At 43.8% G+C, this 16,154-nt stretch overlaps 1 protein-coding gene and 1 pseudogene across 3 annotated transcripts in view; one reads left to right on the top strand and one right to left on the bottom strand.

Annotated features, from left to right (window-relative positions):
• Positions 1-2,506, top strand: part of Ogdh (oxoglutarate dehydrogenase) — an 84,836-nt gene extending 82,330 nt beyond the window's left edge. For all 3 annotated transcript variants that reach the window (XM_027938300.3, XM_027938299.2, XM_071614419.1), the window contains exons 21-23: positions 683-846; positions 1,072-1,226; positions 1,337-2,506. In XM_027938300.3, the coding sequence (XP_027794101.1) occupies positions 683-846; positions 1,072-1,226; positions 1,337-1,457 (440 nt within the window). In that variant the 3' untranslated portion in view covers positions 1,458-2,506. The remainder of the gene's footprint in view (positions 1-682; positions 847-1,071; positions 1,227-1,336) is intronic.
• A 6,985-nt stretch (positions 2,507-9,491) lies between these two features.
• Positions 9,492-9,591, bottom strand: LOC114095231 (U6 spliceosomal RNA; annotated as a pseudogene).
• Between the last annotated feature and the right edge of the window lie 6,563 nt (positions 9,592-16,154).

Here is a 16,154-nt window from a genome sequence, read left to right on the forward strand (position 1 = left end):
AAATTTTTTTTCATTTTAAGATAGGATCTCGCTAATTTGCCTAGACCTTAAATTTGTCATTCTTCTGCTTCCACCTCCCAAGTAACTGGGAGTATGGGCATGTACAATTTCTTTTAAAGGGTAAACAATATTCCATTCTGTGGCTAAACCACATTGTGTTTATCCATTCATTGATCAATGGACACTTGGGTTGCTTCCATGTTTTAGCTCTTGGGAATAATGCTGCTTTGAACATGAGTATACAAATATTTCTTTAAAGCTCTGCTTTCAGTTCTTTTGGGTACATACCCAGAAGTGGCATTGCTAGACCATATGGTAATTCTATTTTTGAGGAACTGCCAAACTTTTCCACAATGGCTATGCCATTTAGCATTTCCACCAGCAGTGCACAAGAGGAATTCAATTTCTCCACATCTTTCCCAACATTTCTGTTTGTGTATGATTAGTTTTTCAGTTTGTTCATTTGTTGTTTAATTTTTGTCCAGTGTGCTGTATACTTGTTATACACAATGTGTTTTGCAAAGCACTTATGGTCTGAGCAGATCCAGGCATCAGAGGCTGGTGAAGTGGAAGCACCTCAAACCCTCAGAAACCATCTGGAGCATCATGAGCATAGCCCTATCTCATGGATCCTCCCTTCACACATAGCAGTAATTCCCTGTCCATGGGAATTGTCTTATAGGAACCCACTTTCAGCGGGTGATCCCAGAAGATGGCCCTGCAGCTCAGGCCCCAGACAAAGTCAAGAGGCTTCTCTTCTGCACTGGCAAGGTGTACTATGACCTCACCCGAGAGCGCAAGGCAAGGGACATGGCAGAGCAGGTGGCCATTACAAGGATTGAACAGGTAAGGGCAGGAGACATGGCATCTGAGTGCTATTATCCTCCCTCTGGACTATCAGAGATCTGGTGCCTTTGTAGAATATTATTTACTGAAGTTGGGAATCCTTGGTGCTTGACCTTTCTCACCTAGAACAATGACTGCCCTTTCTGAACCTCCAGCCTCCCTCCTGACCCTGCATGCCCTCTGAACATCCCTTTCTTGATCTGATCTGACCTTGCTCTCTCCCAGCTGTCACCATTCCCCTTCGACCTCCTGCTGAAGGAGGTGCAGAAGTACCCTAATGCTGAGCTGGCCTGGTGCCAGGAAGAACACAAGAACCAAGGCTACTACGACTATGTGAAGCCAAGACTTCGGACCACCATCGACCGCGCCAAGCCTGTCTGGTGAGCAGGAAGGGCCTATAGGACCTTCCCTCAGGCTGATGGGCAGTATGGGAGTATGCTGGAGAGAGAAAAGTACCCACTGTGACCACTGCCTTACTGCTCCTTCTCAGGTATGCTGGCCGGGATCCAGCAGCTGCTCCAGCTACTGGCAACAAGAAAACCCATCTGACGGAGCTGCAGCGCTTCCTGGACACAGCCTTTGATCTGGACGCCTTCAAAAAATTCTCTTAGACGCTCCAGGGGTTACTTGGGCCACAGACCCCCCACACACATCCATGATGCCCATTGCTTCTCAACTAAAGAATAGTGCCTCAGCGCTGCCCACACCTCTGCCCCTCTCGCTGTGCCGCACACCACCACCCAGCCCTGCTCTCATAGGAATTAGACTGTTGTCCCCCTTGAGTGCTTTGCTGACCCTCCCCCACTCCAGATGCTGTCCAGCCTGTGCAGACTTCTCAAGCTGAGCAGCTTTCGTGGAGGCAGGGGGAACGGGAGAAGGAAAGGGAGCCCCACAGTATGACCCTTGGGGAGGGTCAGCTCTAATCAAGCCCCTCCCCACCATATCATCTCTGAAGCAGAAGCAGGACCTCAGGTGACTTCCCAGGGTGCTGGAGTCTTTGTCACCCAACAAGGCACAGATCCTGCACTGGGACTAGGAGTTGCTTTGCTTACTGGGGCCTGACCTAATATATTAAGCCCCAGAGGAATCATAGCTGGCATGGTAGGCCTCAGCCTTGGGGTGAGATGAGGATAACAGGGAAGTGGGGGAGCCCTCGACCTGACCTGGCACAGTGGGGTTAGGTTCAATTGTGCAGTGACCATCTCGGCTGCCTTTCCCTTCAAGGGTTCTGGGCTATGCATGGGGGTCATGCCCCACCCATGCTGCCCGGGGCCAGGCAGCCCCTGGAGCCCACAGACACCCTGTAGGGCCAGTAACCCTCTTGGGTCCCACAGTCAGGGCACTGACTGGCTGTAGCTATTGGTCTTGCTGACCCCAACTTCCTTCTCAGACCCCCCACCCCAATCACTCCACTTTTGTTTCTGCTCTTTCCCTTAAACACAATGAAGACTTTCAATGCATCCTTTTCTTTTCTGTGCCAAAGCAGGTCAGAGGCAGGAGAGAGGGATAGGTGAGGGCTGGGTGGGCCAAGGGGCCAGCTGCCCTTTGTTCCTTACTTTGACCTTCACAGGGACAGATCTGATTTATTTATTTTGGTTAAAAAAGAAATAATAACTTTGCATTGTATTGGCTTGACCCATAAACTAAGTTATCCATGGACTATCTGCTGCTGTTCTGTGTGCTCCAACTTCTCCCCAGGGAACAGGCTCAGCCAAGCCTCTCTTAACCTACCTGGGTAGCAGCCCCTCCTTAATGGATGGGGAGTGCCAGCCACCACCTGCTCTGCTTCACAGTGCACCAGTGGCCCTGTGCAACCACTCACATGAGTAAGGTGTAGATAATTGCAGCCTCTTTGAGCCTTCTCTTCCTTGGGTCCACCTAAACAAAAAGTGCTCTGGGCATCTGTTTCAGCCAATATGCCTGGTAGGCTTATCTTATTGACAGTTATTAGCCCAAACAGCACTTCCTACCTGGAGGTGAGATCTCATACCAACACAAATTCAGGGTTCCACCTGGTAAAGAGCCCAGTCTCCAGCCCTTACCAAGCAAGCCAAGCCCTGGCCTGCCATGGGGTCCTGGACCCAGCACCTTGCTCGCTAGGTAGTACCTGTCCTGACCCTTGCCCTGTCACCTCTTCAGAATCTTATTTCTCCTGCTATCCTCTTGCAGTGTGACTCAAGGATCTTGCAATCACAGCATGACTGGCAACTGTACCAGGAAAAACAGGTTCCTGGTATGGGAACAGCTGCCCTATCTGCAGAACTACAAAGGTCAGGGTACTCCTTTGCATCTGGCTGTGGTCATCATATACTCCCTGTATCTGACATGGTCCACAGGCAAGGGTGGATCAGATGTACATAAGCTGCCCTGGGCCTGGAAAGATTTCTGGCCTGAGTCCTACAGAGGATCATGACATTCACCAGACTCCATCCTCTGTCTGGGTGTTGGGCCTAAGGCAGTTGCCACAGCCAAGGTGGGGCTCACCTTTCAGGCTGGCAGGGATGTAAGACATCACATGAACAGAGCCTAGACTGATTCTGAGGGCCTGAGAACATTTCTCAGAAAGGGGCTCAGGTTGATTACTGAAGCAGCTCAGTGTGGTGACCCTTAGATCACTGACCACAGGCCCTTCCAATTGGAATTACTGGAGTAAGCAGGGGAATCTCAATGAGTTCTCTACATGTGGGTCTGCAGCCCTGAATACGCAAGAAGAGAACTTGGTAAGAGCTCCGGAGAGACTGGGGACTGTCAGGCCATACAGTCAGATGCCATTGCTGATGGATTTTACTGCTGAACAGAGTCCTCAACATTACCAATCAGGTGGTTCCCAGTTGATTTTGTTCTGCTTCACTTTTTTGCTATTCTGGACCAAACAGGGTGCATATGTTAAGCAAGCACTCTACCACAGAGCTACACCCCAAGTCCTCTGCTTCAGTTTTCAATTGTCCTCTTCCCCAAAATGGGAAAAGAACAGTTGTTAGAAGGAAGAAATTCCATGTAGTCTTGGAAGCATTCTGCATGTTAGATGAGACTAGCGGGCTGGTATTGGCTTTTGTGTGTGCAAGTGTGCTATGAAGAGAACAGTAATGACACAGGGCAAGGCCTTGGGGCAGCAAAAGATAGGGTGGGGGTAGGCATGAGGGGTGTTAATGTGTGAGGGGCTAAAGCACAGACACACTGCCTGGACCTGATGCCCACTTACCTGCACCCACCCTTTGCTTGAACTGAAAGTACAGGGAGGCCTCATCTCAGTCTCTGAGGTGTTCTCAAGGCTCCTGAATTGTTGCCAGTGGGGTAGGGCAGACAAGGATGCTAAAAACCTGCCCTACCTGTATCACTGTTAGGACCAGAGTCCAGACCTGAAATGACTTCCTTTTTCTTTTCTGGATTCAAAGGCCCTTAATACGTGGACCAGATACAAGTCAGTGAGATTATCAGCTTGCTCAGTGAGAACGGGGGCTTCAGAACCAGGCCAGAGATCTTGTAGTACCCCATTGTGTAACACCTGTTAGATGAGCTAGCACCTTGCTGAGGAAGAGCACCACTTGTTCCATGAATTCAAGTGTGGTCCAAGCCCTAGTTGCCTGGGGGCAGCCAAGTGACAGCTTAGGCTTCATTCTGTCCCAGTTTGTCCACAGTTGAGGAAGAAGGATGCTGGCACCAGGAAGTTGACTGGGAGGCCTAGCACCCTAATTTCCTTTCCTTTAGTGAAAACAGTTGATTGCAATGAATATTCAGTACTCCTTAGTAGTACTAACTTTGGTGATAGTAAGTTCCCCATTGAAATAGAATTCAATCAGGATTGAACTGTACAAAGACAATAGATGATTGCCGGGCACAGTGGTACACTCCTGTAATCCCAGTGGCTCAGTAGGCTGAGACAGGAGGATCTCTAGTTCAAAGCCAGCCTCAGCAAAAGCTAGGCCCTAAGCAACTCAGTGAGACCCTGTCTCTAAATAAAATACAAAACAGGACTGAGGATGTGGCTCAGTGACCACATAACCCTGAGTTTGACTCCTGCTACCTAAAAAAAGGGATTCTGTGATCTTCCCACCAGCGATTTTCCACACAAGTATCCTTTTTGCAAGATCCAGTGTTCACACTAGCATACCTGGCTTACTTCATCCCCAAAACAAATTATCAGAGGCTTCCACAAATGAGGTATCCTCTCCAGCACATCTGCAGGGGTTACTTTACCTGAAGCCCTATGGCCTCACCCTCCTCACACACCTCTTCATGTTCCCCCCGCCACCCTAGCCTATGGGCTCAGGGCCACAGCCTTGGCGTCAGGTAGCCATGGTAACCACTGAGGTTCCCCAAATGCCCAGGTAAGTCCAAACCCCTGGCCAATGTTCTTACCCTGTCCACTTGGGTCAAGGAGCTTGTCAGGCTTGGGACCTACAGAAACCATCTCCTTGCCAACCCTCACATCCCAGAGCTGGAGCTCCACTGGGCCAGGACTGTCCTTAGGGCTCCTCAGCCCAGTGGAGTTTCTGCCCTGCCCTGACCTCTGCCCTGTCCATCTAGGAAACCACCTTGGTAGGAAAAGTTCTGCTGAGGAGAGGTCTAGGCAGTCAGGTGTGGCCACCTGAGGGAAGCACCAGCGATTGGGGCTGTTCCCTTCTTGCTGGCCCTTTACCTCATTTTCTTTGGGCACCTCTAATGTCCCAACTGCTGACTCTTGGCCTTAAGGACAGGGTTTAAGCATTTCAGTTCAATGAAAGGTCTGGGTTATGGATCAAGGGACAGATTATCTTAATTCTGGAGTCAGCAACTAACTCAGGAACAGAGTAGGAAGGTGAAGAGGGAGCTCTGTGAACATCTTATGCATTCAAAAGCCCTGAGGTCTGAGGGACCAGATGCCACCTGCACCCAAGGTGTTGGAAAGGAGTAGGTAGAGCCAGGTACAGGGGAGACAAGCGGCAAGAAGACTGACTCAACCTGCTGCAAGAAACCAAAAGGCAGATCACAGGGGTGGCAGAAAAGCAAGAAGGAATATCAGGGAGGCTTTGAGATGTCAGATCAGAGCCAGGCATGTGCTCCGGGGACTGGTAAGACTGGGAAAAAGGAAAAGGACAGGAACAGGTACCACCCACCCCCAGATTTCATCCACTTGTTAGCCAGACCAGTGGCCTAGAAGTGCCCCTCTTCTGCTGGTCTCTCCAGGGCCATATGGAGTCCAATTAGATTCTATGTCCCTTGTAGAAAGCCAGCAGCTCACCTCCCCACCAGTGGATCACAAAAGGAACCCTCCTTCCCCTCACTCCTCCCTTCTCACAGGGTACCAGGCTGCCCAGTATCCTGCATTTCTAGAGAGGAGCTGGTACTATGTCCTGGCCTCTTCACATCCTCTGCCTGGGTCCCTCCCTTCCCCTTTCTGCAGAGTCTGCTCCCTCCCATCTCTGGCTTGGCTGGTGTTCTCCCAAATAAGCAGTGTGCCTAGCATGTGTCAGGGACTCCCTCAAGCCTCCAGGATAAAGGGAAACTGCTTGTCTATTGAGTTTCCCGTTAACAAGGGTGAAACAACAGCAGAGGCCAGGAGTGTGTGCAAGAGGGGCAGAGGGCGCTGGCCTCACATTTGCAAGTTGTCCTGTGCTTCTTCCAAGATGCAGGATCACAGCAAACCAGGTTCTGCTTAGATTTCCCTAAGCTGGATGGGCTCCCTCAGCATCCTCCCAACACCTCATCCAGTACACTTTCACTAAGCTGCCTTCTTGATACATGCTGGGTACAGAAATAAGTGTTGGGGGACATGAACAAAGGGAGGCCTGACATGCTCTAGGACCAGGGAGCCAGATACCTATTCTTGGGACTCAAAACACCACGTTCATTTTGGACGTTTTAAGAACTTTTTCCTCCAAACTCCATCACCCAGAGGCTGGTCACTTCCAATTCCCCACAGACACTCCCAGAGTATGAATGCAGTGCTCACTTTTCTGGAGCCCAATTCTTGGTCACCCTTAAGGGTTTTCTCTCCTCTATCATCCTGTGGTCCCCTCTGCTCATTTTTGACTCTGCAGCAGGATGACAATGTTGCTCCTTCCTTTGTTTTAAAGCCCCTTAGGATGGCCCAGCCAGGATTTAGGATTGAGATGTTGCATTTCAATTAATGAACAGTTACTCACTGATTAGCAAAGGTAACTGGTGGTCGTCTTGACAAGGGTGCTGGCAGATGTTAGGCAATGGAGGATATGCCAAGTAGAGAGAGTAAGTAACATCCTTGCCTTTGGAAACTTCACAGGGAGTCCAGGCAGGCAACACACATCTATACCTATGTTGTGTGCACCTGTTGGATAGGTATGGCCTAGCCTCCCAGGAAGGCCCACACTGACTGCAGCACAGGCAGGTTAGTTAGGATGGGGGTCGTAGTCAATGACTCAGCCCAGGAGGGTTTTCAGATATTTCCATGCAGCGGGCGAGGAATATGAGGAGCACTCTAGGCCAGAAGCCATGAGCAGATATACAGGTGCCACATGTCATCAGACAGGGGGACAATTAGGGGACTCAGGATGGAACACATGGGCAAAGTTCACATTTGGATCATGTTACTGCCAGCAGTGATTGTGCATAGCCCTGGAAATGGAGAAGAAAAGCCAGATGTGGTGGTGCATGCCTATAATCCCAGCAGCTCAGGAGGCTGAGGCAGGAGGATCGCGAGTTCAAAGCCAGCCTCAACAACTTGGGGAGGCCCTAAGCAACTCAGCGAGACTCTGTTTTTAAACAAAATACAAAAAAGGGCTGGGGATGTGGCTCAGTGGTTGAGCGCCTCTGAGTTCAATTCCCAGTACCAAAAAAAAAAAAGAAGAAAGATCAAAGGGTAGAAGGGAGGGAGGGGGGAGAGTGAGAATGACTTCCAGAGAAAGTAGATTAGAAGCAGCATCCAGTGCTATCCTGGGAGATGTGTGGGCTCCCGCTGGACATAGCCATGACCGGTTTCTCTTCACTAAGCCAGGAAAGACAGACCCAGGACTGAAGCTTATTAAATATTACACATAGGCCCTGTAGAATGGGGCTTGCCTGGGGGTGCTGGGGTCAGTTAATTGACAGGTCATGAGGGACAAAGAGTGGCAGGGTCCAGAGAAGATGAGAAAAAAAAAAAAAAAACTCCATCACCCAGATGATGAGAAAAATACAAAGACCACGGCTAGATAGGCTAGCTATGGTGCCCATTAGCCCACTTGTTCTCTGGGGGGCCTAAACATTCCCATGGGTCTGGCTGGGTTGTGTTCAGTGGGGATTAGGGATGGCCTCTCCTATTTGGTGACCGTAAAGAAAAGGCCCAGAGTAGATACTGGCTCTCAAAGGGTGACTTGAAAATACTTGGAAATCCCTGTGGCTTGTTCAGGGGTCAACAAAATCAAGTTGATTTTCAAAACAGACCTTTGCTTCTTGTCCGTGTGGACCTTTGCACTAATACTGAAAAGGCAAGAGTGCCGGTGGAATCTGCTGGCCCAGGACACCAAACTGAGGCATCCCCATCATGTCCTGCCCCAAGATGCCCTCACAGAGCCTAATTTAAATCCATTAACCCCCTCTAGCTTCACTTCAGAAAGTCCTTGACAGAGCAATACAATTATTAATTGTATTAAGTCTCTATCCTTAAGTACACATCCTTCCAGTGTTCCATGTGACAAAAGGGAACGAGGACGTGCCAGGCACCAAAGCCCAAATTTTGCCTCAGAAAGGTACTCCTGCAGTCCTGAGCAGAGCCACCTCACAGCTGTCATTGTGTACTGAAAGGACAACCAAAGTACAAACTGGTTATGTACTCCCAGGGAGTGTGACCAACATTTAATCTAAAATCAAAGAAGTGAGGCTGCCACCTTAAGGAAAACAAACAGTATTTGTTACGAATAATAATTAAGCTTTTGTAAGAAAATGAGAATTTTGTAAAACTTGCATCACTGCCACCATCTTAGTGGTTTCTCTATATTTAAAAACATTTCTGATTAGTTTAGTGATGATATTGTGTAATTTTTGTGTAATATACTGAAACTTCCAAATTTTGGAAGATTTCTATAACTCAGTAAATCAATCTTCTAAATAACCAATATGTGATATTATGTATGTATAGATCCATTTAAAATGCAAGACAGGACATGGCTGTTGATATAACAGTACAAAATGTGCAATGATGTGGTTCCAGATTCCATAGCACAGTAACCTTTTTAAGAAACCATGTGCATACCTGGAATTCCAGCTACACTGGGAAGGTGAGATAGGAGGATCAGGAATTCGAGTTCAGTTTGGGTAACATCAAAACTCTTGTCTGCAAAGAAAAAAAACCAACCAACCAACCAACCATGATTGAATGAGTTTTTTGTTTTTTGGGGGTTTTTTTGCAAATGTCTTCTCCCGGTTTGTAGTTTGTCTTTTCATCCTCCTGTATGTATGTGTGTGTGTGTGTGTGTGTGTGTGTATAAATGTAGAATGCTGCTGAGCACCATGGTGCAAACCTGTAATTCTAGCCACTCAGGAGGCTCAGACAGGAGGATAGTGAGTTCAAAGCCAGCCTCAGGAACAGCACCAAGTAACTCAGTGAGACCCTGTTCTAAATAAAATACAAAATAGGACTGGGAATGTGGCTTGTGGTCAAGTGTCCCTGAGTTCAATCCCTAATACCCTCCATGCATATTTATATATAGAGAGAGAGAGAATGTTTCATGAATTTGTATGTCATCCTTGCACTTGAGTCATGCTAATCTCTGTATTGTCCCAGTTTTAGTATGTTTGCTGTGAAAGCGACCACTTTTCATCCTCTTAACAGAGCAAAAGTTATTACTTTTGATAAAGTCAAATTTATTGATATTTTCTCTTATGAACTGTACTTTTAGCATCAAGTCTAAAAAGTCTTCATACAACCTTAGGGTCCAAACATTTTCTCCTGTATTTTTATTAAAAAAATTATAATTTTGATTTTACACTAAGTTTGTGACTCATTTTATTTTATTTTATTTTATTTATTTTTTTTTTTTGTGGTGCTGGAGATTGCACCCAGGGTCTTAGGCATGCGAGGCAAGCACTCTGCAAACTGAGCTATATCCCCAGCCCATTGTATCTCATTTTGAGTTAATTTTTGTGTAAGAAGTGAGGTTTAAGTCAAAGTTCTTTTTTTTTTAAAAAACCATGGATACCCATCTGCTCCAGGGCCATTTGATGAAAAAGTCATCATTCCTCCTTGAATTGCTTTAGTACCTTTGTCAAAAATCAGTTGGAACTATGTGCCATGGCATACACCCTTGTAGTCCCAGCTACTCAGAAGACTAAAGCTGAAGGATTGCAAGACTGAGGCCAGTCTCAACAATTTAGTGAGGCCATAACTGAAAATAAAAACAGGCTGAGGTTGTGGCTCAGGAGTAGAGTGCTTGCCTAGCACATGTGAGGCACTGGATTTGATCCTCAGCATCACATAAAAAAATAAATAAAATAAAAGTATTGTGTTTATCTACAACTAAAAATATACATACTTTTTATAAAAATGGCTGGGGTCAATGGTAAAGCACCCCAGGTTCAAACTCCAGTACTGGAAAAAAATCAGTTGGGCACTATTTGTGAGGGTCTATTTCTAAGTTTGCTATTTTGTTCATTGATTTTTAGTTGTCGATGGACTTTTATTTTATTTATTTATTTTTTATATGGTGCTGAGAATCGAACCCAGAGCCTCACACATGCTAAGGCAAGCACTCTACCACTGAGCTATAACCCCAGCCCACTGTTCATTGATTTTTATATTTATCCCTCCACCAATACCATACCTTTTTTATGGTACTGAGACTGAATGCAGTCCACACTACCTTGATTGTAATACTCATGTAATAAATCTTGAAATCAGATAGTTTGATAGTACTGGGAATGAAACCCAGAGCGCTTAACCACTGAGCCACATCCCTAGCCCTTTTTATTTTTTATTTTGAGACAGGGTCTCACTAAGTTGCTTAGAGCCTTGCTATGTTGCTGAGGTTGGCTTTGAACTCGTGATCCTCCTGGCTCAGCCTCGGCAGCCACAGGGATTATAGGCATGTGCCGCACATGGTACCCAGCAATCTTTTTGCTATATTCTTTTCCAAAATTATTTTAGCTGAAAGATATGAGCTACCATTACATACTTGTTAGAATGGCCTAAATCCAAAACACCGACAAAATGCTGATGAGGATGTGGAGCAATGGGAACTCTCATTCATTGTTGGTGGAACTGCAAACTCGTGCCACCACTTGGAAAAGAGATCGACTTTTCTTACAAAGTGAAGCTTTCTCTTACAATACCGTCCAGAAATCGCACTCAGAGTTGAAAACTTACATCTACACACAAACACACACACACAAAAAAAAAAAAAAAAAAAAACCTACATGAATGTTTATAGCAGTTTTGTTCATAATTGCGAAAGTTTGGAAGCAGGGAAGATCTCTTTCAGTAGGTGAATGGACACATGAACCATTCCACACAATGGAATACTCTTCAGTAATAAAGAAGAATGAGCTATCAAGCCACAAAAAGACATAGAAGTATCTTAAATGTATACTGTTAAGTTAAAGAAGCCTATCTTATGAGGCTGTATGCTGTTTGCCTCCAACTACACGACATCTTGGAAAAGGCACAACTATGAAGACAGTAAAAACACCAGTTGTTACTAGGAGTCAGGGAGAGCGAGGGATTTTTAGGACAGTAAATCTACCCTGTATAATACTATAGTGGCGGATACATGAGATTATGTATTTTTCAAAACATATACAGCTGTACAACCCTAAGGATGAACCCTAATATAAACTGAACTTTAGTTAATAATGCATCAATATTGATTCATCAACTGTAACAAATGGACCATGCTAATAAAAGATGTTAATAGAGGAAATTACATGAAGAAAAGGGAAGTAAATGGAAACTATGTACTTCCTACTTAATTTTTCTACAAACCCAAAACTCTTATTTAAAAAGTAATAAAGTCTATTACTTCAAAAACATTTTAGCTATTCTAACACCTTTGTTTTTTCCACACAAATTTTAGAGTAATCATTTCTGTATCTGAAAAAAAAAAAACCCTCGTTTATTTCATTTTGTAGCTTTCAGCTTACAAGTCTGGCACATGTTTTGTTAGATTTACACTTAAATAATTTTTATCACAGGAAAGGGGTCCAAAAACGTTCCCCAGAAGGGAGAAAGTGACTTCAACTCAGCCCTGGCAGGTTCTTGACTTATACCACAGAAAGGAATTTCAGGAAATGTCAAAAGAAGCACAAATAGATTTATTTAAGAAAGCAAGGAGATTCCTTGAGGAAAGCAAGCAGGCAATAGAGAGGAAACACACTCAAAGGAAGGTGTGTGGGGGCTAAACAGTGAAATGTGCTTTTGGGGTCTTGGGCTTGGCACCTTGGGTTAAGCACCCAGGGGTACTTAATCACTGAGCCACATCCCCAGTCCTTTTTTATATTTTATTTAGAGTCAGGGTCTCACTGAGTTACCTAGGGCCTCTCTAAATTGCTGAGGCTGGCATTGAACTCACGATCCTCCTGCCTCAGCCTCCTGAGTCACTGGGATTACAGGCATGCACCACCACGTCTGTCATGGGATCTGCTTTTAAACTTTAAAATGGTGAGCATGAGAAGTGCGTGGGGGTGGGTGACATCAGCCTGAGGGGCTCAGTCCTCTTAATCATGGAACACAGCGTGGGTCCCATGGTCTGTTTCCTTCAAGATCTCTAGGTTGATGTCAAGAATCAATAGACAACTTTTGAAATATACTCACTTCTAAGTTTCTTTTTTTTTTTTTTTTTAATATTTATTTTTCAGTTCTCGGCGGACACAACGTCTTTGTTTGTATGTGGTGCTGAGGATCGAACCCGGGCCGCACGCATGCCAGGCGAGCGTGCTACCGCTTGAGCCACATCCCCAGCCCCATTTCTAAGTTTCTAACAATGTTTTTTTTTTTCCTTGATTTTATATAATGTAAAGAAAGTACATTGTGTAAGTTAGCAGTGTATGTGGGTTTGATTCATCTAGACTCACAATACCTAAGATTCAAAGGTTTTTAAAGAATCTGTCCTGGAGGAAAACATACTTGGGAAATAAGCTCATGGAGCCTTTCAGATTTAAAATTACAGTTTCTTTTCCCTTCCCTTAATTTCCTTTCTACCTATCCTTTTTCTTCTATCCCCCTCATTTTGTGTGTTTTTTAAAAGTGATTATAACTGACATTATGATTTAAATTTTTGTATCTACATGCTCATTGCTCATTATATATGGAAATACAACTCAATTTTGAACATTGATCTTGTATTTAGCAACCTGACTGAATTAACTATTAATTTAAAAAAAAAAAGATTCCTTGGGATTTTCTACATACCCAACCACATCATTTCCAAGAAGGACAGTTTTATTCTTTCCTTTCCAATACTCATGCTTTCTTTTTAAAAATTTTTTAATTCATCAGTGCATTATAGTTATACATAAGAAAGTTGCTATATCGGGGATTGAACCCAGGGGCACTCTAATACTCAGTCACATTCCTAGCCCTATTTTGTATTTTATTAGAGACAGGGTCTCACTGAGTTGCTTAGTGCCTCACTACAATTGCTGAAGCTGGCTTTGAACTCACAATTCTCCTGCCTCCTTTAACTCTCCTGTAATTTCGGTGCAGCTGGGAGTATAGGCATGTGCTACCATGTCCAGTTCCTTTTTATTCTTTATTTTGAGATTGAGCCTTGCTAAATTGCAGAGACTGACATTGAACTTGAGATCCTCCTACCTCAGCCTCCTAAGTTGCTGGGATTATAGGCATGTACCGCTATACCTGGCTAGTGGGGTTCATTTTGACATATTCATAAATGCATATAACAGTTTTCTTCATTTCAATCCTTAATATTTCTCTTTTCCTCACCTACTCCCTTCCCTGATCTCCTTCTTCTCTATTGGTCTTCCTTCTGTTTGTTTGTTTTAATTGGTGCATTATAGTTATATATAAAATTGGAATGCATTATGATATAATTATACATGCATATAGTATAATTTGGTCAATTTTTTTTTGACATGGGTGATATTTTATTTTCATTCACTATTTTTTATCTTTTTTTTAGTTATAAATGAAAGTAGAATTATTTTAGTATATTATACATACATGGAGTATAACTTCTCATTCTTGTGGTTGTACATGTTGTAGAATTACACTGCTATTGTATTCACATATGAACATAAGAAAGTTATATCTGATTCATTCTACTGCCTTTCCTATTCTCATCCTCCCTCCCTTCCCTTCATTCCCCTTTATCTAATCCAATGAACTTCTATTCTTCCTTCTCCTCCTTATTGTGTGTTAGCATCTGCATATCAGAGAGAACATTTGGCCTTTGATTTGGGGGATTGGTTTATTTCACTTAGCATGATAGTCTTCAGTTCCATCCATTTACTAGCAAATGCCATAATTTCATTCTTCTTTATTGGCTGAGTAATACTCCACTGTGTCAATATACCACATTTTCTTTATCCATTCATCTGTTGAAGGGCATCTCGGTGGGTTCCATGACTTAGCTATAGTGAATTGAGCTGCTATGAATATTGGTGTGGTCCTATCACTATAGTATGCTGATTTTAAGTCCTTTGGGTATATGCCGAGGATTGGGATAACTGGGTCAGATGATGGTTCCATTCCAAGTTTTCTGAGAAATCTCCATACTGCTTTCTGTAATGGTTGCACCAATTTGCAGTCCCATCAGCAATATATGAGTGTACCTTTCCCCCCACATCTTTGCTAACATTTATTGTTGCTTGTATTCTTGATAATTGACCTTCTGAATGGGGTGAGATGAAATCTCATTGTAGTTTTTTTTTACTTGATAATGAACACTTTATTGAAAGTTCTTTATTTTATATCTCATTTTTCTTCTTTCTATTAGTATTTCCCATGATTAATTCTTTTTTAAAAAAATTTTTATTATTGGTTGTTCAAAACATTACATAGTTCTTGACATATCATATTTCATACATTTGATTCAAGTGGGTTATGAACTCCCATTTTTACCCCGTATACAGATTGCAGAATCACATCGGTTACACATCCACGGTTTTACATATTGCCATACTAGTGTCTGTTGTATTCTGCTGCCTTTCCTATCCTCTATTATCCCCCCTCCCCTCCCCTCCCCTCCCATCTTCTCTCTCTACCCCATCTACTGTAATTCATTTCTCCCCTTGTTTTTTTCCCTTTCCCCTCACTTCCTCTTATATGTAATTTTGTATAACAATGAGAGTCTCCTTCCATTTCCATGCAATTTCCCTTCTCTCTCCCTTTCCCTCCCACCTCTCGTCCCTGTTTAATGTTAATCTTCTTCTCATGCTCTTCCTCCCTGCTCTGTTCTGAGTTGTTTTGAATTTTATGTCCCTGATTACTAAGGATTTGAACATTTTTTCATATATTTGTTGGCCATTTGTATTTCTTCTTCTGAAAGATGTCTCTTTAAATGGTTTGTCCATTCATTCAGTGATTGTTAGTTGTGTGTGTGTGTGTGTGTGTGGTGTTAGGTTTTTTTGAGCTCTTTATATATTCTGGTTATCAATTCACTATCAGAATAGTAGCTGGCAAGGTTTTCTCCAGTTCTGTAGGTTCTCTTCACACTTGTGTTTGTTCTCTGTTCTATTTTTCATTTCTGTACTTTCCGTTCTGCCTTCCTGTGGGTTAAACATTTTTATAATTCCATTTTATTTATCTATGGTGCTTCTCCCCCCCCCCCGGCCCCGTACTGGGGATTGCACTTGGGTCCTTGCACATTCTAGACAAAGACTACCACTGAGTTCCATCCCTAGCTCCTCCCTCTGCCCCTGATTTTTTTTAAATTTTGAGACAGGGTCTTACTAAGTTGCCCAGGCCAGGATTGAACTTGTGATCCTCCTGCCTCAGCCATTGGAGAAGATAGAATTACAGATATGCACCACTGTACCTGACTGGGTCTATGATGCTTCATGACCATTGATATTCATCTATGCTACGGCTTCTTTATATCATACCAAGTGGTTGCTACAGGTATTTCATTATATATACATATTACATTAGTCTACTGTGTCATCATTTTAGCAGTTCAAGTGAAGTGTTAACCTTTTTTTACATCCCTTTTCCCTGCTTCATTTATAAGACAATTTTTCTTTCTCTACAAACTTTAAATCCACATAAACATCATATAAGTTTTCTTTCAATTACCTAACATAATTTAAAAGACCCAAGATAAGAAAGAAGGTTTATTGAATGACTTTTTTCCTCTTTCTTTGTTAAGTTTTTCCTTCATCGTGATTTTTTTCCCCTCCCCTATACTGGGGGTTGAACCCGG

The sequence above is a fragment of the Marmota flaviventris genome, chromosome 1 (genome assembly GCF_047511675.1).
Source record: "Marmota flaviventris isolate mMarFla1 chromosome 1, mMarFla1.hap1, whole genome shotgun sequence".
Lineage (NCBI taxonomy): Eukaryota > Metazoa > Chordata > Mammalia > Rodentia > Sciuridae > Marmota > Marmota flaviventris.